Source organism: Scomber japonicus, chromosome 13 (assembly GCF_027409825.1).
Source record: "Scomber japonicus isolate fScoJap1 chromosome 13, fScoJap1.pri, whole genome shotgun sequence".
Taxonomy (NCBI): domain Eukaryota; kingdom Metazoa; phylum Chordata; class Actinopteri; order Scombriformes; family Scombridae; genus Scomber; species Scomber japonicus.
The window spans coordinates 7,155,779-7,179,624 of NC_070590.1; the positions used below are offsets into that span (position 1 = coordinate 7,155,779).

General features: G+C 40.4%; 1 protein-coding gene across 1 annotated transcript in view; it reads right to left on the reverse strand.

Moving 5' to 3' along the window:
* Positions 1 to 8,076: 8,076 nt before the first annotated feature.
* doc2b (double C2-like domains, beta) overlaps positions 8,077 to 23,846 on the reverse strand; it is a 133,930-nt gene continuing 118,160 nt past the window's right edge. Inside the window, exons 6-9 of the mRNA XM_053332323.1 lie at positions 17,310 to 17,467; positions 12,760 to 12,841; positions 10,477 to 10,573; positions 8,077 to 8,210 (exon numbers count right to left, since the gene is read on the reverse strand). Of these exons, the coding sequence (XP_053188298.1) occupies positions 8,077 to 8,210; positions 10,477 to 10,573; positions 12,760 to 12,841; positions 17,310 to 17,467 (471 nt within the window). The remainder of the gene's footprint in view (positions 8,211 to 10,476; positions 10,574 to 12,759; positions 12,842 to 17,309; positions 17,468 to 23,846) is intronic.

Here is a 23,846-nt window from a genome sequence, read left to right on the forward strand (position 1 = left end):
TTTTTTCTAAATTGTGTTTTTTTTTAACCCTCCTGTCGTCCTCGAGTCAAGGAAGGAAGAGAGAAAAAGAGGGAGGAAGAAGGGAGGGAGGACAGGAGGGAGGAAGGAAGGAAGGGAGGAAGAAGGGAGAGAGGACAGGAGGGAGGAAGAAGGGAGGGAGGAAGGAAGGAAGGAAAGGAAAGAAGGAAGGGGGAAGGAAGGAAGGACGGATGAAAGGAAGGGGGAAGAAGGAAGGACAGGAGGGAAGAAGGGAGGATGGAAGGAAGGACAGAGGAAAGGAGGGAGGGAGGAAGGAAGGAAGGACAGGAGGAAGGAAGGGAGAAAGCAAAGGAAAGGGAGGAATGGAGGAAGAAAGGAGGAAAGGAGGGAGGAAGGAAGGAAAGCAGGACAGAGGAAAGAAGGAAGGAAGAAAGAGAGAAGGAGAGAGGAAGGACAGACAGAAGGAAGGAAGGAAGGAAGGAAGGAAGGAAGGAAGGAAGGAACAGTCAAAACAGACGGGGTCAATTTGACCCGGGAGGACGACACGAAGGTTAATGCTCAGTTTACTGCTAACAAATCAACAGCAAGCAGGTTTGTTGCTTTTTGGAGTTGCAATGCTTTTGGAGCCAGCCATGGCCTTTAGTAGCTTGTATGTTATGGCGCTTTTCCACTACACAGTTCCAGCATGACTCGACTCGCCTCGGCTCGCCTTACTAGGGATAGTACCTGGTACCTGGTACTTTTTTAGTACCTGCTCTGCTGAGGTTCCAAGCGAGCCGAGCCGATACTAAAATGTGACGTCGGGTTAGGGTTAGGGTTAGTGTGACTGGCCGCTGGTCAGAAGAGTTGTCGCTGGAAGAGTCATGAGCCGTCCCACACAAGAATCAAACCCGGCATTTTTAAATACCGGCAACAGTGTTACAGTCATTCAGCTCAATTTTCTTGCTTTGTGTGTGACAGAAAGCCACATACAGCAGCAAGTACACCATCACCTCCATGTCCTCCATTGTTTATGTGTTTGTGTCACGTATAAAACGAAGTCATGGCAGTTTCGCGGAGCCGTGCTATGACGACCCTGCCCACGTTGAGTAGGTACTTCTTTGTAATGGAAAAGATCGTTCCTGGAGCCGCGTCGAGTCGTGCTGGAACTGTGTAGTGGAAAAGCGCCATTATTCTTTTCTAGCAAACACAGTGTTAGAGTAAAGTAGGTGGTTACATAGAAGCCAGCTGATACTGATGACTGCTCTTATCTGTTAGTGTTACTGATCATCTGATATTTGTACCTGAATGCTGCTGACAGACAGTTCAGACCGTTTCATTGTTGGGCTTTAATGGGTGGCATTAGGGGAGAAGGGCACAAAGAAACAAGCCTTCATACAGCTAATTGATTTTCTTTTGTTCCCTGCATCTGAATTAGAGCTGTGTGGCCATATGGTCTTCTGTAAGAGTAACTTGGCTAAAGGCATAAAAAAGAGATTAGTATCTTGAATTGAATTGAATTGCCTTGTAATGCCCTTACTGGGGAATACCACATGAAAAATTGCCTGTCTTTTCAGTGGCCATGAACAAAGCAGCTGGGCTTTGAATGAGAACAACTTTCAATGCAAGATAGAAAAGAAGTTAGAAACACTACTGCATAATGTAGGCAGGTTGGGATGGGAGGGAGGTTTCCAGGTCTAAAGCTCACTATGTGGAATTGGAAATTCACCAACTTTTTAGTCTATATGTTACCATGTTAACACTCTAAACTGAGATAGTTAACATGGTAAACATTTACCTACTAAACAACAGCATGCTCGCACTCTGAGAGAAGATCCTACTTTCTGCAGGAATCCCTTACATTGGTCTTCAGCTTTCATTGTAGCAGAAGGCAGTAGCAAATCAATAAGTAGTCATCCAGATTCATTCTATTGATATGTTAAAAAACACAATATAATAAAAGATAGACATTAGTCTTTTTTGCTTCCCTCACATAGCTAGGCTGGCATACACTTGTGTGATGACACTGGTCTTGTATTGGCAGGAAACACAGCAGTAATGTTACTTCCTGTTGTTTCCCATTCAAAATACAGACCTCTGCTATCACTGAGTTGGGAGGAATCACCTGCTGTTTGATCTGAGCTGCAGAAATGATGTCAAGGAAAGTTATTAACACACAAACCTTTCTACTGTTGCAACCTTACACCACTTCTAATCATTATTCATTATCACAGTGTGCAGAAAGTACTGACCCTTCACCGTTATGGCAGAACTTTTTAAGTGTGAAATGACCCTCTATCACAAACCAGCCTGAAACATATTGTATCTTAATTTAAGTCATTAAGTATTGAAGTGAAAAGGAAAAATTTTACTGTGAGAAATAAGGAAAGGGGACAAAAACCTGTCCATTTTGGCAAAGGACTAAAATATAATTTGAGACAATGCATTTGAAGTCATACATTCAACAAACCACCAGAATAATAAGTGCCTGAGTATTAAAAAGGAAACAAAACAACAAAGGAGAGATTTTAATTCACATCAAGTCACGCTTCCAGATAGTCAATACAGCAGCCAAACAGGCAATGCGATAGTGTTCAAAGGTACAAAATGTTGTCCAGAAGAAAAGACTGACTTATAGCATAATCTTAGAGCATCCACGGTTGTGTATTTTGTTTTTTTTTATACAGAAAACAGTATCAAACATTAGGCAAAGTCATCTCATGACAAAACCAAGAACATATGCATGCAGTTTTGTTTTTTTTTCATAATATTGAGCTTGCATACAAAGGCAGACAGATTACAAAATCAAAATCACATGTTGGTTGTATTCATTACATATTCATCAGAGAGAGAGAGAGAGAGAGAGAGAGAGATAGAGAGAGAGAGACAGACAGAGAGAGAGAGAGAGGGAGAGAGAGAGAGAGACAGAGGCAGTGAGTGAGAGAGAGATAGAGAGCGAGCGAGGGAGATAGATAGAGAGAGACAAAAAGAAAGAGAGGCAGTGAGAGGGAGAGGGAGAGAGAGAGAGAGAGAGCGAGCGAGGGAGGGAGATAGATAGAGAGAGAGAGAGAGAAAGAGAGAGAGAGGGAGGGATCACTGTTGTGTCAAGGAGTATATTGAGATGCCAACAAGGTTTCACAGCTGGTTTGTGCCTCACAAGTCAATGAGGCTGAAGAGGCTGTTAACACTTAAAGAAAACTGAGATGTGAGGCATGATGTGATGCATTAAACATTTCATTCCACAGCTTTGAAGGTCAGGTACCATTAAAATATTTTTTTTTCCTTAAATAAATGGAATGTAATAGGTCAGATAACACTTTGTCAATAATAATAATAATAAAACTATGTGGGTTCCAGAGGGTTAAATGATGGAGATTAGGGCTGTTTGTCAAGATCCACCAGCTGTAATTAGTGAGTTGAAATGATGTGATTATAAAAACAGTCAGCCACACTGACAGAGTCGACATGCTCCTAAAAACAAACATGCCCGGCCTACAGTGACGTGAGGTAATGACAACAAGCTGTTAGCTGAATTGCAAGCCTGACAGGAATCCTGAACGTTACGTGAGGACTATTTGTATGGCGTTACCGTGTTACCAGTCAGTGCACGGTGCAAATTTACAAGGAAGGTGGGTGTGGGGGACATGCGGAAAAGGTCATACTGCAGAATCAAACTCATAAAATCACAAATACATGGCATGCATCCCAGCCTATGGATCCATGAGGACAACTCAAGTTGGCATAAGGGGTGTGAAACTTTAACATATATATTACTGAAAAAAACAAAAACAACTGTAAAATGATTCAACAGGTTAGAAGGATCTGAAGTAAAAGATAAGCAATCTTAATATATGACTTGTGGCGTATAGCCCCTGGTAGTTTGCTCCTGGGTTGTGAGTTCAACCATCTCTATTCCCAAAAATAGAACGTGTGCCCAAATACGCTTGAGATTTGATATGAACGAGATCAACAACACGGAGCACTAAGGTGCACAATCTCATAGAGGAGTTACTGTGGAATAGAAGGGGTTAAACATGTACATTCTGTTTGATACATTTATAGAGGAGCTGCTTACATTAAAAAAAACCCTCAACATATGCAACGACATAGTAACAATATACATACTATTATATTTAACATATATTATTGAAAAGGCTATTATATTAAAAATTATGCCCTTCTCACCCATGCCCATCTTAACAAAGCTTGCATCGCAGTGACTTTAGCGAGGGCGTGTTTTGCCCTTTCAGCAGCAAACTTGAACTTCAGCAAGGATAGGCTGTTGTAAACAATACATGCTTTTGTTGTTATTATCTTTTTTTTTTTTTTTGTAATATTTGACGTAAACTTTCCGTGTGTTTTAAAATTCGGCCCTTTTGACATACAGCAGGTACATTTTCACCCACATTACAGTTGAAAATGCCGTCAGTGAGTTTTCTGTGTGGAAACTAATTTTCTCTAGTGTAAACTAAGCTGAATACACACAAACACATGCACGCGCACACACACACACACACATACACACACACACACACACACACACACACACACACACACACACACGCACCATAAAACTGTCCAATCATGTGGTATTGTGGTTCGACAAGTGATTTTCGCCAGGCAGGTCACCCACTGAACTTCATTTTGTTGTTGATTGCAGCTGGTCTCTATCAAGTAGGCTCTTTCCCCGTCTCCCCAGTAAAATAGGCTCTATGATGTGACTGCTGTGTCTAGTGACTGGGAATGCTTCCACTTCTGTGCTGAAATTATCCACATATCATCAATCAGGTGCAGCTGTTTTACCCCCCATCACCCTCTTCAATTTCAGACTACTCACAAACTCACAGCAGCTACAGTATTACATGATTATGCTCTCACTGCATTCATTCGGCTGACCGTCTATTCCAATCTGACTCAGGCGGACTCTGCTAACACCCTGCACGGCCATTCAAAAGAAATTTCATCTTGCCTTGAACCCTTGGTATTTCATGTACTTACTCTTAAGGAATCTGTAAAAGTCACTTTTGGGCAGAGAGAGAGAGAAAGAGAGAGAGAGAACCAGCCAAGTACACATGACCCATTTCAAAATGCATTTCTGACATGGCTCTGCTTCTTTTTGTACTGAAAATGAAAAACCAGCTATTTTAAAGTGTGGACAGAGTGACTGAATGGACCAAACCTTGACATCAGGTTCACCAAAACTCACAAAACTAGGCAGCTCTACAGTTTAGGGGTTGCATTGAAAAGACCAAAAATAGTCCAAAATGGTGGTGCTATGACTCCGTAGTCTACTTGGAGACACACAGAGTTTGTAATATGTATGCTTTGTAGCCTTGAGGAGCAGTTTAGGCTAAATAGATTTTCATATCAGTTAATTCAGCTCACACTGGCCAACAGTTTGCTTTTTGGACAGAGATTTGGTAACCTGTCATCCTGCAGCAATCATCCTAAAATCCTCTAAGCAGAATTTATGGCTATCAACCGCCAACATCTGTCTACTTATACTCATAAGACCTTGCATTTTGGAGTTGTTCAATGTTAATGTTTTTGGGTCTGGTTATCGTACTTAATCGCTCCTAACAAATTACAATTCTGATAGTGGAAACAGCATGAAAAAAGTTAACTCCATCCACCAAGGTGCTGCATAGACCAATTGAATACATGAAAGCACACATTCATGGTAGCTTATCAAGTCATGTGAATGCATGTTTACTCTTTACCCCGGTGAACTTTCCAATAAACCTTCCTCCTCACATACATTACTGTGCAGTGTTTTGTCTTCTGATAAGACTTCAAACTCATGTATCTGTCTAAAAATTAACTTCTAGTGGCCAGTTTCACCAAATTTTGCAACATGAGATACTTTTTTAACTAAGCAAAACAAAGCACCATACTTGTAGGACTCACAAATTTAACAGCAATTTGTGATTGACAATCTTTTCTGAAACAGGACACTGTCACCATTTGCAAATGCTGCATGTATGCAGTGCTTGCAAATGAAATGTATTTTGTGAAATGGGCCCCTGGATTGTAATTTGAAACGTCCCCCACAGCACAGACCCTTGCGTTTTTGTAAACCAAGGCAGATTTCAGTCTGAATGCCCACTTATGCAGCAATTGGCAAGGTGTATGGAGGTGTGATAGTAAGGCAGGGGTTTAACTTCTCTTTCATGCTATCTTTTTTATTTTATTTTATTCTTCATACAGCTACTTTGGTCACATTTCATGTGTGCATTGTGAGTGTAACTTCTGAAAGTGTGTGCTGCTATCCTGATTTGTACAATTCATTACGCTGAGATAAAACACAGTTCTTGGAGAGAGAGAGTGAGGAGGCAGTGGGGGGGGGGGGGGGGTATGTGGGGGGAAAAAGTTTAAACACTGTTGCCTTTAGATGCGATCCGACTAACAGATCTTCCAAATTAAACTACAAAATACATTCTTTTAAGTTACCATCCAGGCTGACACATATACACTAGATGTGATGGTTTGGTTAGGTGTATGCACAAGAATGATTTAATAAAGATAGCGGTCATGATTAAAAGGACTCTTGGTAGGAAACGAGAAGCAGCAGTCGTCACAATATGATGTTTTGTCGACCCATCCAACAACCAAGACCTCCTCCCTCTGTAGACTTTGTGCCTCTATAACAACTTCAATATTACCTTCTCTCCCCCCTGATGGCCAATATTCATATTAATCCTATGGCAGCTAAAGGTCTTTATCACTTGAGCATAATATGTGATATTTGGACATTTACATTAGATGGCAGTCTCAGGCATTATGTCTCACTACATAGTTGTTTGAGTCTTGACTTGTGCAGTATTTGAAGGTTGTATGTTATTTGTCACAGAGGTCCTACTATGTTGTTCTCACCTGGCCAAGTAATGAAGAATAAAGTGGCTAAAACACCAGCATACAACAGAGTGGTTGATCTGGCTGTGCTACCAACAGTATTACAATCATATTAAAGTGCAACATCTTCCGTTACCAGAGAAAAATGTTTTAAATCTGTGGCTGATTAGTTTATTCTGTTGTCCCTCCACAACAAGCAGACTGAATAGGTTCATATGGAGGTTAAAATGAGAAGATGAGAATTATTCAACTAAAAATGTATGCGTTCTCCAAATGTATGAAAGTTTGCTACATCCTTTATTAGAAGCTCTACTCTTTTACCCCGTCTCCTGAAGTTCTGTGTTATATGTTTGTGCTGAAAAAGTTAGCTGTTTCCGGGATTGGTGAATATGCTTTTCTCTTCTTGTAAATGAAATTAAGTAGCTGCTGTAAAAGATCTCATTTAATAGAACACATTTGCTCCTTTTTATCTTCACTGATCATGAAAGAAATCAAACTGATGAAGCTTAAAATTACAACATTACAATGTCGACCATTCATTTTGTTGATTGAATTTCTCTTCAAAGAAAAAAAAAAATAATGAGCAGCTTTGCAACCCCTACTGTACAGTCCCTCCAGGATATCGCAGTTTTTTGTGATTGCTGCGATCAGAAATTAGGGTGCAATTTGCAAAGTTTTATGTGATTTTGATTTTGTGGAATTGTTCTCCATTGTATAATTTGACCTGGATATGTGATACAATGACGTGCTAAAACTGACACAGCGAAGTGTGACGAGTGGTACGCTAAATCTCATGACCACATTTACAATTAAACCTATTACTTCCTGTTTTGCCATTTCTGTTGTTGCAATTGTCTTTCATACCCATCACAAGGTATAGACATTACAGTTGCAATGATATATTGATGACAAAATCTTCCTAGTAGCACCTTTAATGCTGATAAATTGCAAGCCCCTGCAAATACTGCGGAGATAGGTTGAATTTGCATTAATAATTATGATCACAAGATTGTAATTTCCTGGAGGGACTGGTTGTACATGTTAAAGTGTTGTTGAACACAAAAATAAGGTTTTGAATATTTTCAGTTGAGCCCTGTTGAGGGGAAATATATTCCCAAAAGAGGTGCCACAGGTCACTGCGGCCAACATGAGGAAAATCCAGAGAAGAAGAGCTGGGAGGAGATAGGAAAACGAAGGCGGGAGTCCTATCTGGTACAGCCAGGGGAGGGATGGGGGCCAACAGGTTGGACGACAGGATGTGGGTCTTCAGTCATTTAATGAACCAGGTAATTCATTGGTCAACGTGTGCCAGCGCTCTATTTTCTTGTCCTTGTTTTTGAGGCAGTCAAACCAGTGTTTGAGCCTCTCTCCGTTTGCATTGATACCCAGAGATACACCACCTGAAAGAAGGCACAAAGAGAGTATATGTCATATGCTGAGTTCTTGGAAACACAATGTAGAACACAATGTTTGACAGTAGGAAATAAATATCAGCACAAAAACTGAAAATAGGCACACTGTATGGTTTTGATGGGTTGTACTTTATTAAAATGTTTATCAAAGGTTTATAAGTTGTAACTAATGGTTAATAAATCATTTACTAATGTTGACGCAAGCTCTGATGAAGCCAATGTGTTTACAGAAGTAGTGATGTGCTTCATATCCATGTATCATTCCTACAGTGACTGTTAAACAATCATCAAAAGAGCATAACAAGGAGAAATACTGCATATAAGGCCAGTATCTTCTTTCTACTAAAGGAAGGAATCTCTGTATGTATGTCCTTCACATATCTCTTAAACCATCCATCTGTTCAATTCCAGTCTTGGTGGGTGTTTGGTTGGGGACCCAGGGGAGTTCGGTGTCAAATTTTGTGCAATTTGGACACACCTGATGTATAATAGTAATAAACGTTGAATAAACCAGAAATCAGCAAGCCACTCCGCTCAGTGCTGGGGCGGAGCTTCGACTGACGCCAGCATTTCAGGCATGACATGAGTCAGAAAAAGGTGCTCTAAAAAGAGTAAAATAGAGCTTTTAAACAAAATTGGACATGCTTACCCCATGTATAAGCAGAAAGCTTAGCGTCAAAGCAGAGCCCTCAAAATATAAATATAAGCCTGGAAATATGGATGTTATGTCCTCTTTAAGCTCTTAGTAATGATTTGTGATCTATAAGGTATTAGAGGGATTAGAAAATGATTCAATAACTATTACTGAAGCTTTTTATACTCACTGACAACAGTAAAGACATGAGAGTAGAAGTCCTGAGTGAATAATGGTTTAATTTGATTCTTGGTAATTGTTGGGGACAGAGCACCTCCGGACATGCTGGCCTCTATGTGTTTGCGAAGTTGTGTACAGGATTAGCTCCAATGAGATGGTCATGGAATTGAATTTGTGAGCATGTGTTTATTTACTGCTGCTCAGTGCCAGGGAAAATGCAGATCACTAGTAGCCTTGATTCAGACCTTTAATAAATTACCACCTACATGTACGATTTGCATGATTTGTCCACTGATTTAAATATGTCAACAATTGGCTAATCAGTTTTGGAGGTCAGATCAAAAATGTGGATCAAGCCCTTAGGAACAGCTCTGGGCTGTGAGGTGATTTTGGCGTATAGGGTCTGAATTTGCTGCTGCTGAATCATGTGACGCATGCTGGCCCCCAAAATACTACTTCATTTCACATATGGCTAGCTCCTTTAAAATTAGCAACAGAAATACAAAGAGTCTAGATGAGGTTGACACAAATGCACAGGATGTTATAAATTGACCTCCAGAAACAGCAAGTCTTAAATTGACATATTCAAAAGCATTACATAAGGAGCAACTGGACTCGTAGATTCTTGAAAACTCTCCAACAGTCATTCAGAACTGAAAAATCCTTTTCAATGAGAGGCGAAACATCTTCAAGTATCTACAATGACTCCAAAATCACTGAGAATCTTCACTTAAATTGGCATATTTCTTGCTGTGAAAAGCCTTGACTGCTCCTTGAACCAGCGACCCCAGCATTCTATGTCCACTGATTTTAGGGCTCAAGAACTGAGAGCATAAAACTGGTCTTTACTTTGAGCACTAATTAATACTTTTCAAAGCAGTCTTAACTGTAGATCCACTTACAAGCTGGTTCTGCAACTTTCTACCACATCTCATAGTTGTCATGAGGCTGGACTTGATCAGTTGAGTTTCAATGACCCCAAATTGGCCATGTTTTGCCAAACTAATTTTCCAAGCTCAAAAATAAACTTAAGAGGCTTTTAAAAAAACAAAATACCATCCCCCTCCCCTCTCATGTGCTCCTTCATTCATGTTTTTCCCCAAAATCTACCCATTCACTTTGTAAGAGGGAAAAAGCTTGTTATTACTTTTATAAAGCTTACTTCCTAAAGTGCTTTGAAGCAGGTCTGGGCATGAGTGCAACATGCTCAAATTGACATGAAAACATGATGGCAGGCCAGCTAGTTCCCAGCGTGACTCAGTGCTTGTTTGTTTCCCAGCCTCCAGCTTTAGGAGGGGCCAGGCAGATGGTAGACTCAGCTGGAAAGGAGGCCAGTGGTGCTGCTGATGCTGCTGAAAATCAGTCAAGCTATTTAAGCTCGTCCCAAACTGTCGTCAACTATAAGGAAAAGCAGAGCTGGCACTTTACACCTGTGCTTACCTATGAAATCGTTCGACTTGCCAATGTCGTAGTCCCACACGGTCACCTCCAAGGTCTTTTTGGTGAGGTCTGCATATTTGATGTCATAACAGAACTCCTACAGAAAACAGAAAAGGAGAATCAGTATGACATAATACAGCTACAATATCATTTCTCATCTTTCAAGATCACCACAAAAGCCTAAAAAGGTGGGTATAAAGGTCTTGAACATGTTGAATGAGATTGCATTCTGCTTCATCACCTTCACAACAAAACACTCCTGTTGGGTTTGCATAATCATCATTACAAACCTGAATGCAATTGACATTTGTTATATCTTCTGGTGAAAAAAAAAAAAGATTCACGTAATTCAGAGCGCCTCATTGAGTTTCAATTTCTTCAGTTAATATCGATGCAGCAGATGCCTTTTCTCACTCTCAGCGCATCATTCACTACAATGCCGAAAAGTGGTTAGACACTCAGCCAGTCCTATTAGTTCAAGACACTTAAAAAGATCCATTCAGTATACAACAAGTGTCAGGAGTGTCTTGATTAGAGAGGACATAAAATGTGAGATACACACTAGGCTACTTTAACCGAATGTCAGAATAATCAATGAAGTACACTGTCCGCTAAATGAAACAAGCGTTTTTCGTCTGATTTAGCAGCACGTGAGAAAGAACATTTATTCTGCATTTCAATCTGTAGTTCAATTAAGGTTGCTGCTTCATCTTAAAGAAATCAATGCCTTGATATAGACCCTGTTACCCAGCTCTGACAGAAAGGCCAAGAGGTGATGAAGGAATATGGGTGGCAAAAATGTCAGAGGAAATGTCAAGCCGCTGGCCTGCGAGTGTGTTTGCCCAGGGACGTCCACTTGTATACAGGCAGATACTTCCGAGCCAAGCTACCCTGTGCCATGAGGCATTGAGGGGCCCTTGCTCAGCCTTCAAAACATGTTTGGCATCCTTTCTGGAAAAAAATGACTGGGTTCCTAGGGACTCCTAACAATGCATTTCTGATTTCAACAGAATTTACAGTCAGTCATTGTGGTCACAAAAGAGGCGTGCAGTTTGCAGTTTGCAGTTTTCAAGCCTGAGTTGTTCAGGCACAGCTTGGAAGAAAATAAATATGTGTTTCCTATGTACTTTATCAAATCAATACTACAGCACAGTGCAGCTCTGGAAAGTCTAAAATGAGATTATGTTAATATGTTGCCTATTACAGTAGCTTATTTGCACATCCAACAGACAGGGAACAACATCAATTTACTCGTGTGTTTCTGTCCACCTGATGTATTAAAGTTCAATATTCACTTTCTTCTTATCAATATGTTTGTTCTCTGTCAACTCCTGAAGGTATAAGGTATTGCTTTGTAGCTGCTAAATGCTCCACCATATTCACTAGCTTGTTGTTAATGTTGTCTTTCCTGCCTGCTGTTTTGGTGCTGGGCAGAGCTTTTGTGTCGAAAACAACCGCCTGCTGCAACTGGAAATGAACTCTGTGTAGCTAAAGGGGAACTGCAGCAATGCTGAGCCATTTTTTCCATTTGTTAATCCAAAATATTGATAATGCAGTTCAGCCCAAAGTAGCAGGGCCTGTTTCCAGAGTATGAAAGACAACACCATGCACTTCTTATTTGGAAGGTGCTGGCTCCAAATGGAAAAGATGGTGTTGACAATAAGGTACCACTCTGGTCCTTAAACTGGCTCCAATGCAAGCCATTGGGTGAAGTCACAACTATGCACTGCATGCACGCACAGAAGTGTGTGACATCAAATTTTGACACAGTTTTTGGTGGCCAAAAACCCTTTTTTTTTTAGGATAATGATGGAGACAGTGCAGTGACAGTGATGGATGACTACAAGATTACCTCCAAATTTTCATTCTGACAGTTTTTAAAGAAACATCTACTAACCATTTCAATTTTTGGTGGGATATATCAAACAAAGATGTTCAGTGAATGAGAAAATAAGAGGTTATATGAGGTATCTGTGCTGCCAAAGAACAGCTGAGCTACATCTTCACTGACAAGCATTTGGCTGAAAATTACTTTTGAGGATTATACTACCTCCACATACAGCCTCAGTTGTGCTGCTCTCTCCAAAAAAGTCAGTTTACGTGATGAATTACGAAAAATGTGCTTCTTTCCAATCCGACAGCCCTGCCCTCTCTCTGAATGGCTTTTTTGTAGATCCCAGGGTTATGGAGGTTGCTCGGCACATAAAAGCACGGGATAAACACTGAGCTCAAAAGCAAAATTGGAGCGGCAAAGGTTTTTAGGGTACTAGCCGCGATTTATACCTCGTTGAACTCGGGATTGAGCGTCTTCTTTTTCACAGCAGTCTTGTGCTTTGACTTTTTGTTCTCGTCAGGCTTCAGGTACCTGTAGGAGAGAGCAGAGCACAGGGAGGAAGACAGGATTTAACAGCACTGATCTCAAAGCTTTTACTGATGCCTATTTGTAGAAGAAGGAAAAGTTAGAAAATACTACACATATCTGTAGATTTCATGAAGCTGATGTGTAAATGACCTGAAACCATTGTCACTGTAAGTATATAAAGTCTCACATTCAATATAAAAAACATCATATAGTCAATTTCTCAGCTGTTATATTGTTCTGTCCTCCAGAGGGTGCTGTGGTACTACCCTACATTAAACCACACTACTGCTGCATTACATTACACACACACACTACATTACATTACTACATTTTCTGACTTTCATCGACTCCCCCTATGCTTTTATTGAAGACATTTGTTCAAACCAGTAATACATAGATGCTGTTGAGTCATCACCTCTTAAAGCAGCTCCTCTCTATCAAGACTGATTTCCAATACATGATTCGTTTAACAACAACATTTCATTTTAGTGTCTTTTTGATGAGATTACAGAGGTGAGGACGTCTCGCATCACCACAGTAAGACATTGCCAAAGCCGATACTTGGTAGAAATGTATCATTGTTGGGTTCCTTACTGGTTCTCTTTTGAGGTATTTGGGGGATATTATAAGTTTCAGAACAGTATTGTGGTTATATCACTTTCAGGTTGCATTCACTGCTGTCTGTGAGTCAGTGGTGAAAACAGATCATTAGTACCACTGTTGCACTGGGTCAAAGCATATGTGTGTGTGTGTGAATTTTACAGCCACTATGTGTGTGTGTGTGTGTGTGTACCTGTAAAACATTGTGGGGACATTTCTGTGTTGTGAGGCCAAAATGTCACAGAAATGTGTAAAAAATGCAATTTAAGGGTTAACACTTGGTTTTGAGGTTAATGTTAGAATTGGGTTTAGATTCAGTGTAGGGTAAGGGTTGGGTTTAGGCATTAATTTGTGATGGTTAAGGTTAGGGTGAGGAACTCGGAAATACACAATGTAAATGAGGGTCCTCACAAAGATATAAAGACAAACGTGTGTGTGTGTGTGTAGTTTGGACCCTTTGTTTCAGTGTTGCCTTCATAAATGATGCAAAAGGGAGCATAGTGTATCAAACCCGGCGTATTGGATATTGTGCATTACCTCTGCCCATTTGGCAACAAGCTTTTTTGGGCAATAATGCTCAATTTGATGTGGTATATTTCAGTCCTGCAAGCAATTACAGTAGTTCGTCACATTTCTCTTTCCTTTTACGTGCTCACTGGACCCACACAGACTTCAATTTCCCAAGGTAACACAGAGACTTAAAGGGAGGCTAAGTGGGTTATTGCTCACAAACTTACCCCAGTAGGAATGGGGGGCTGAGAGTGTTGTTGATGAGGATATTGCAGCAAACCTAATTGTTGTCATGTAATGGGGCTACTGACCCCGAGGCAAAATAAACTGAGAGTGAAAGTTGGGATGCGAACAATGCTATTGTGCAATATAATGGTTTTAAATGTTATTTCACTGTGTAAATTGCTGCAATTTTCCATTATTATGCTTTTGTTCAGCAGCTGTGTGATGAAACTGAATACTTTAAAAATGTATTTGCCTCTGAATTTGATGAAATGCACTTGCCACTGATTGAGGAGCCATTAAGGAGGGCATGTACACCCATGTCATTTCTCATGACATACCTTGAAGGCTCATGTGTGTCTGCTTTCTACAGTCATGTGTTTCTAAGAATATGCCCAACATTATCGACAGAGTAGAGAAATCCACCGACTGTTCAGTTGACAGCTGTGACTTGATGCATCAGATATAGACATCAAGTAGACATCAACTGCTGAAAGAGGGCAGAAATCATACGGTCCTGTCTATCTGTCAGGGTTTACATTTCCTTTATTTCCTCTCACATGGGCCAGTCAGTAAATCTATTATCAGTCCGTGTGTCCTTCAAGCTTCAGGGAGATTTCCTCAATCTCAAGCCGTTGGAAAATTGTTGCCAGCCCCTCTCCTTCCCGAAACGAGTCTCGCTTTTGTTCTCGAGGCGTGCACAGCAGAGTCGGAAATTAATTGCACTTTCATTGCTCAGCCAGATGAAAGACTTAGGAAATGTTCAGGTGTGATAAATAGGACTCTTCTTCAAATTGAAGCTTTGTAGATGGCCTCTTGTGCTGCGTAAGAGAACGAACCAAGGGACAAGTGAGGGGTTGAATCTAAGAGTCTGTATCTGTGTGGATGCAGGAGCATACACATGCAATGATCTCTGACCTCAAGAGTAAGGATGTCAAGGAAACATTGAACGGGACTACAAACCTGGCCTGAATTATTTTATTAATATAGAAAATTCAAGCTCTGGTTCAAAAATAACTAGTGAAAAGCTTTCCGATTGCTAGGATAAAGCTTTAATTACAGATTGGAAAATGTAGGTTTATTGATTTTATTCTGTATTCTATATTGTTAATCAATATTACATGACGTGTTGATGACTTGGCGTTGACAATAGAAATGAGTGAGTATTAAATATGCAAGCAGGTAATTTTCAGAACTTTATTTGAAGGTCGGTTTTTCTCTCCACACAAAGGGATTAATTAGTAATCAGTACGATCCCTCAAAAGAGCGCCAAGGGTTCTTTCTCTTTCAGAACACGCCTTCCAGACTATAAAAACTTTAACAACTCTTTGTTTGGCCGCTTCTTCTGTTTTCTCTCGGCCTTATCAGCTGTTCATGCTTTTTGGGGTATTGTCGTTGACTGAAAGCTGAAAGCTCCAGAAAGAAGAAAAGACTGCAAGATGCTGAACTTGTCGTCTGCCATTTGAGTATCTATTATTTTTTGTAATCTCCTGTTTATATCATGGAGTTACATTTTTTAACACTTTTCCGAGGACCTTTGCTTCAACTTTACGGACTGTAATGCATCAAGACCAAAAACACACAACCCTACTCTGTTTACTTTATGAAGTCTGAGGTCTTCACAGCACTGGATTCACTCTCCTCTGCTGAACACTTCACTGATGCCTCTCATGTGGTCGCTCTGGCAACCTAAGGATAACTGAGAGTGCTTTGCCTTGCTTGGTGCTGCCAAGGAACCATCAAACCATCTAAAGTCTTGGCATCTCAATTTTTTTTGACTCATTTTTGAACATTCATTAATCTTGTGGACAAAAACTTAAATTTTATTTAATTTGCCTATTCACTCATTCCCTATCGCTTTTGTAGTTAAATATATATCTTGATTTATAACCAAGTCATTGTATCTGTGTAATCCTTTATACCAGAAGGTGGAGGTCCTTGTATTCAGAATTTATAGCTTTCAGATATAACACTGATTATTCCATTTAATTACTTTTCCTCTTAATTAATCAATAAAAGGAGATGGTGCCCTGTATAGCAGTGGTGCTCGGACCACCCCTGTTTTTTTCCCCAATGTTATTTTATGAGCCACTTTCTTCACAAAGTCTTTCTATCAACCAGGATAGACAGTGTAGAACCCATTTATGTGATTTATTTGTTTTGGACTGAATGAGCAGAACAGCAGTCACATAATTATCTCAGCCCTGTTTGAGACTTTGTTACAATAAAAGAAAGGATCATCCAGAACAAAAAAAAGACCTTTGAAATAAATACTTTGTAAAAATGACATTTTGAGATCAAAAATAGCTGGAAGGAAATTTTTAAAAATGACCCACAGTGTAAGTCATTTTGGATAAAAGTGTCTCCCAAATGACAAAATTTAAATGTAAATGTATGAGAGTTCAGCAGTCTAGGTCTAATCTTCAAGTAGACAAATTAAGTGGAGATCTTCAAAAATAATCTTTTTAGTACAAAATTCTCTCTTTAAGTTTCTATCTTTCACTTCAGCTCAATAGACACATTTGACTTGTACCACTACTTTAAGAATCGATCTTTAACCGTCCTGTTGTCCTCGAGTCAAGGAAGGAAGGGAGGAAGGAAGGGAGGAAGAAAAGGAGGGAGAAAGGAAGGAAGGAAGGAAATAAAGGAGGAAGGAAGGAAGAATGGAGGAAGGAAGGTAGGAGGGAGGGAGGGAGGAAAGAAAGGAAGGAAAGGAGGAAAGGAAAGAAGGAAGGTAGGAGGGAGGGAGGAAAGAAGGAAGGTAGGAGGGAGGGAGAAAGGAAGGGAGGAAAGAAGGAAAGGAAGAAGGTAGGGGGAGGAAAGAAAGAGAGAAGGAGGGAGGGAGGAAAGAAAGGAAGGACAGAAGGAAGTTAGGAGGGAGGGAGGACAGAAGGGAAGGAAAGGAGGAAAGAAAAGAAGGATGGGAGGAAGGAAGGTAGGAGGGAGGGAGGAAAGAAGGAAGGTAGGAGGGAGGGAGAAAGGAAGGGAGTAAAGAAGAACAGAGGAAAGAAGGAAAGGAAGAAGGTAGGGGGAGGAAAGAAAGAGAAGGAGGGAGGGAGGAAAGAAAGGAAGGAAGGAAAGAAGGAACAGTCATAACAGACGGCTCATTTTGAGTTTCTGTTCTCATTTGCATACTGACGTTTTGACGTAAGGGTCGGAGAAGCCGTTGGCGTCCATGGCGGCGAGGTGAGCACAGCGAATGATGCCAACAACAAGGCAAGACTTCTGGGTGTTGTACTTCAGTGAAATCATGATGCGTCCTCGTTCCTCTAGCGACTTGTCTTCTGTCTTGTTAACCTGCAACGGCAAAAACCACAAGATTCAGAAATAATAAAAAAAAGACCACCATTTGCACGTGTTTCTGCTTCCAAGTGGCTGCCATCCCTGCTTCCCTGCTTCCCTTTTATATTCACATGATCATTTTCAGCTAATGCTTTATTTGGGAGAAAACCAAACCTTCAATTCTGATAACAACAATGGCATAAATCCACGTAGACTACAAAATCACCACCTGGAAATGTTTTCACTCAGTCAACCATGGATCGAATTACATTTTTCAAATCCCAGTGTTTATGTCTTCTCACGTATTTCCTGTCACTAAGTTGTAAGTATAGTAAAAAAGTCTACAGCAGCTTCTCGTCTTGGCTTGACAGTTGTGCATCTGGAAAATCAGACGAACACCGAACACTGATTGGCTGATTGGTGCCATCTCCGTTATAGATCGTGAGTTAATAGCCTAATCAAAATTAGTCTGCCATGTACTTTAGAGACAGGATAAACATCTGAACTGACACCCGACCTGTGTGACAAGAGTATGTATCATTTCAAACACTATACCACCACGTCACCTTTCCACTGATGAAAACAACCTCAACATGAGAAAGAAAAGTTCAGGAGCTTCTGAATAAATGTATAGGCTACATTTCCACCTGTTGGGATGGTGTTAATGTGTTAAAGGCTCAATTTAAGCCTAATTATTTTCAACTTAGTCCAATTATAGAGGCAAAGTTCAACTCTAAATTACCACTAAATTGACTATTTGTTTACATTCTAAACTACACAAAATGAATTTAACTAGAACCAGGAAGGGAAAACACATTAGTCCACTTTGTGCAGTGTTGTAGGATGAACTCCTGGGAAGAGTTGTTTTTGCTTTCTGGTCTCACTGGTAATCTGGGCCTGTAGACGTCCGGATGACAGATTCCAGTCCCGGACCTTCAATGTGCTTCTCTCCTCTATCCTTCCTTTCTCTCCTCTCAACCCCAACCGGTCGAGGCAGATGGCCGCCCACTCTGAGTCTGGTTCTGAGGGTTCTTCCTGTTAAAAGGGAGTTTTTTCTTGCCACTGTTGCTCATGTGGGAATGTTGGGTCTCTTTAAAGTTAAAACCTGAAGAGTTCGGTTTAGGACCTGCTTTATGTGTAAAGTGCCTTGAGATTTGGTGCTATACAAATAAAGATTGATTGAGATTGAATGATTGAGTGAAGCTTGTTAGATCATTTTTCTTTAGCTACACATAAACACATAGATAGAATCGGGGGTGGACTTAGTGATTTAGTGAGCCCAGGGCCAAAACCAAATTCATACCCACCAAATTATAACACCAAACTACATTTAGCTAGAAATGTAATGCTGGCTGAATTAACATAATGAAACAAAAAATGTTGTTAATTAACATATTTGGCAAGTTTCCAGTGTATGAATCAAATGTTCAGTGGCGACATTGGTCTTTATCAGATCTTGCAGTACAATATCATTCATTTGTAAAACATTGCCTGTGAACATAATCCAGATAGCAATTATGTTTGCCAACCCAAATTAACTGGGAAAACATCTCTTCAGTATATGAGCATAATTTCTAGGAGACAGGGTTTCTGTCCTCCTTATGAGTTTAGTTTGAGTTTGAGCTGAAGAAAAAGTACCAGAGCTGATCTCCTTTGATGACATGCACATGCTATTATTTATTACATCTTTATTATTTATTAAGTTATTGATACATAGTAAATAAATGTTGTCCATAAATACAGCTGTTTTATGTATTATCCCCTTTTTTCTCATTGCATCAGACTGCATTTTATTTTGAAAATGCACCCTCCTGTATGATGTATCACAGCTCATTTAGTGATATTCAAGCTTGCATGTCAGTGTGCAGCTTAAACCACCAGCCTAGAGGGCCAAGCCCACTCCCCTGCCCAAAACTAACTAACTGATCAAGCATCAATTAGTTAGTTGAGTGAGTTTTTGCTTAATGATCAGTGGTGAAATGGACCCCTGTACTTGCCAGACTATCACTTCAAGCTCTCCACAGAGAAAAAAAACATATTTGAGTGTATGATTTTTAAGAGAATGTAGCCCAGACCCTTACAGAGCTATCTTTGTTTTTAATCACTGCTATGCCCAATGACTTAGAAATGCAATTTACCAGCAACACTCCTGCAGTTGCTGATTGCATGAATATATGCTGGGTTTTCCTATAAATCAGCATTTATTTTTTACCCACCTATATAATATAAGACCAACACTATCAGCAGAGCAAATGCACAGAAGCTTAACAGCTTCCAGCTTATTGAGAGCTACTTGAAAGTGCCAGGACCAAAGGAAATTTGGTAGTGGTAATCTGCATTCTTTTAAGTTTGATTTGGGTAATTTCACATTGAAACTTAGAGAGGCAAGATGTGTCCAAAAACTGTCTCATTTATGACAAAGATACCGCAACTGCCAATTACTTCACACCGGCGGAGGTGGATAGGTGCCCATTAATTTAAATGAAAATTGTCTACCAAAAGCAACTATTTTTTTCACAGTTGCACATTCACATTTGTGTTTCTTTGGCTTTTCACCTCATTTGCAGTATGAGATGCTCTGTCAACAGTTTTACAGATGCATTTTTACAATGGTGGCTATTGAGGAAAGGCTTTTTGGGCCAAAAGGTGTTTTTTTTTCTTCAGCACAGTTGGCCATGGCGGCCAATTGGCAGCAAGACTGACTTGTGGCACCAAATCCAGCTCTCTTAATACAACCATGGTTGCATTAGATTGGCAAGCTAACTGTAAGCTTTGGGTCTCAGGTTGGGTTGGTTGGGGGCTTAAAGGGGACACATCATGCACATTTCCATGTGTATATTCTGTATTTATGCCAAAAAAAAGAAAAAGACAATGATGCCATGTAGCATTCTGCTGCTAATAGCTTATTAACAAAACTTGCAAACATGTTCCCATGTATGTACACGAATAGACCTGAATGCTGCTGTTTCGAAAGAATCAATAATAACCTCTAAACATTCAGAAACAATATCAGAAGGATAAAATGAGGATGTAAAACAGACAGAAATAAGAATCTGTGCAGATACAGACTTGTGTCTCTGCTACAGTCTTACACTATGTTTAGGAGACAGAGCTCAACAATCTGCCCAGCAGTGTCCACAGCAGGATACTAATCAGACATCTCCAGAGAACTGACTCTCTCTACATGAATCACAGATGACTTTTACAAGACGTCTCACTGGACTGGTGGACTCGTCTTCCAATTCGTCTGGCATGCCAACATGTTTCAGCCGCCGCCTCGGTTTACTGTCAAATCCATTTAATACTGTCTCTTCTTCCACTGTTTATCCATGTTCAGGACATCCCACTGTTCTCTCTCTCTCTCTCTCTCTCTCTCTCTCTCTCTCTCTCTCTCTCTCTCTCTCTCTCTCTCTCTCTCTCTCCCTGTCTCTCTCTCCCTGTCTCTCTCTCTCTCCCTAATAAGATGCACTCTGGGAGGTCTGTGACAAACCAAGAAGCTGACAGGAATAAAAGACTATCAAGATAGGAAGCAAAAGAGGAAGTGTAAACCTCAGACTGCCTGGATGGTATCAAGGTCGGCGCACCTGACAAGTACAGATATCTTTACAACACTCACTGTCTTCTATTTCACACTCACAGATCATCCATTTAGTCTGGTTAGCCTTCCTTCCCAACAACAACAGAGATTTTCTCAAGCTGGCATATAAACAAGCTATAGCATCACCAATAAATACATATATTCTTAGACTCAGTAACTCATTAATCACACATAAAAACACTTAAATTATCTCCGTCTGTATGATTTCTACTCTTACTAGACTGAGGTTTGTTCTCGTTCCCTTGCTTCTATGAGTCACCTCTTCCTCTGTCCATCAGTCTCCTCAAACATAAAATCAACTTACATAAACAAACACACTGCTGTGCAGTAGTGTTTGCTTAACATTTTCCAGATAATTGTATCATTGCCTCAGGGGAAACTCAATTAAGATTGGCTAGAGGATGTCCATTAATTGAATTTAACACACAGTATAACCAGACACCTCCAATGTGACTGCCTGAACATCATTCTAAATGAATGCGGCTGCAGTGCTAAATAAGCGAATGAGATATGCATCGCTGGCTTTCTGCCTGCTTCATTGTTCTCTGAACTCTGCAGACTGGTGACAAAGCAGTACAGAAGTAGGAACCCAACACAATAATATTTCAAGTGTATGGACTTGGTCCCAGGTATTACTCAGTTCCTTAGGGGTTACTAGGGAAACAGAGTTATTACCAGGAAGAAGGTGTGGTAACATCCCAGGATAAAGGGGATGTTTGCAGGTGCAGGTTGATTAGCCAGAGGTAAATTTAAGTTTATAAAGTTGAGGTTTGAAGCAGAAACCCACAATTAACTGCCACAGGTGTTTCCATCTTTGCCTATCTCACTAATGCCAGTATCTCTTTTCCTATAGCCTGACAGTACAATTTAAAAATCCTGACATGCATACAAGAGCGCCAGTCTTTTTCCATGCTTCATGTCATGACTAAACCCTCTCTGAAACAATGTGTAGGTAGTTCAGGATAGGAGGCTGTAAGTGTGTGTAACAGCAGGGCTAAATCACATCTCCTGCCAATGTCCTGGTAGGATCCCTCAGATCAACACCTCTCAGAGAACAGTGGGGTGCTGACTATTGTGCTTATGCAAGAGGCTGCAGCTTACGGGGCATGAGCATTCAGTCTGCACACTCACAAACATATCCCATGTAGAGAAGATAGAGAAAGCAGTGTTGATAACAGAGGAGGTCACATCAGATATGAGAACCTGTCGCGCAGGGGCTAAACTGGGATTTTTTGACTCCTTGAAAGCGTATTGCTCAGGGCCCAAATGAAACAAGACTAAAAGTCAAGACTCCTGAGTGCAGCAATACAGATATATCAGATGGAGCAAATAATATACTTGCCATTCAGTTTTAGCACAATGGGGACAAATGCTTTTCATTTCAAGGGAAGATTCCCATTAGATTTTGATTCTATGTGTCTCACATACAAGAAGAAACCTTGGAGGGTTATTATAACATGAAATATCAGAAGGAATACTGAAAACTGAAAAGTATTATGGACCATGAATAATCAAAGAAACTTTAAAGGAAATCTGGTCAATAATCATGCTAACTCTCCCTGCACCAAACAGCAAGACAGACAAAGTTAAAAACTAGCTGATGAACAAAGTGGAGTATTTAGCAGCTGGAGAGTCGGATATTTCCCTCAGGAATTAGAGATCAAGAAGTTAAAAGGAGCTTAAAGGATAGTGAGTACTGGCCAGAAACACAACTGTAGATGTTAAAGCTGCTGTCCGACTGTTAAATGTGTAAACAGGAAACTGTTTGCCAACAAGCTTGGCACAATAACTTTTAAAGGTAATAATGTCAGTGTTGCTTGTCTCTGCTGCCCAGAAGAGGCCCAAAATAATCACTCATTGCAGGTTTGTCAAATAACTTTATATTGACTGTTAAAATATAGTTATGTGGGTGTATCTTGCCCTTCGTCTTGAGTACATCCTGGAAACTACTTGTCCTTGTGATTCAACTGTCTACATTTGCTGCTTGTGCTGTGATGTTTCTTCATGTCAGATAATGAACCCCATCTTGTTAACTTGTAACTTTTTGTCATATTTGCTAAGACTGTCACTATGTAAAGACAGCATTACATGAAACTAGTAATCTGTAAAAAAAACAAAAAAGAAAACAGGCTCATTTAGCCCCGCCTACTGCTCCTACTGCAAATTGCCAGAATCCACCGCGGCCGGAAAAAAGACCCAATCAGAGCCAGGATTGTGTCTGATGGAGTGTCTGACAGCTGTCGATCACTGCTCACGCACACAGCCCCCTCCTCCTTCCTCCTCACAGGCCCCTCCCCCTTCCTCCTCACAGCCCCCTCCCCCTTCCTCCTCAGCTCGGTCAAGCTCATATCTCTAGTTTCTAGGTAAGGTATAGCCATGTGAAAGTCACTGTAAAGCGTTTTATATCTAGCTGTGTGGAGTGTAGTTCATGTATTACTGATCGCGAGCATGAGGGACTTTGGAGGCAGGGCAGGAGTGCAGCGGAGAGGGAGGGGGAGGGATCTGAACGTTGTACTTCAAATTTGATGCTAAGTCCTCTCTCTCCTCAAAGTTACCAACTGCAGCTTTAAATGGTCTGTAAAAACACCAGGACGAATGTTGGAAATAAGTCCCGAACTTTATCATTGTATCCCTGGCACAGTCTGATATGATGTGTTTTAAAATATATTATAATGTTTTTAATAAACATTATATGATCGCTCACTAGTTTCCCACATTTTATTTGTCTTTGCCATCCTCTAGGAACCATGAATGTCCATGTTTTAATATTACTTTCACGATTTCTTTCTGTGGATC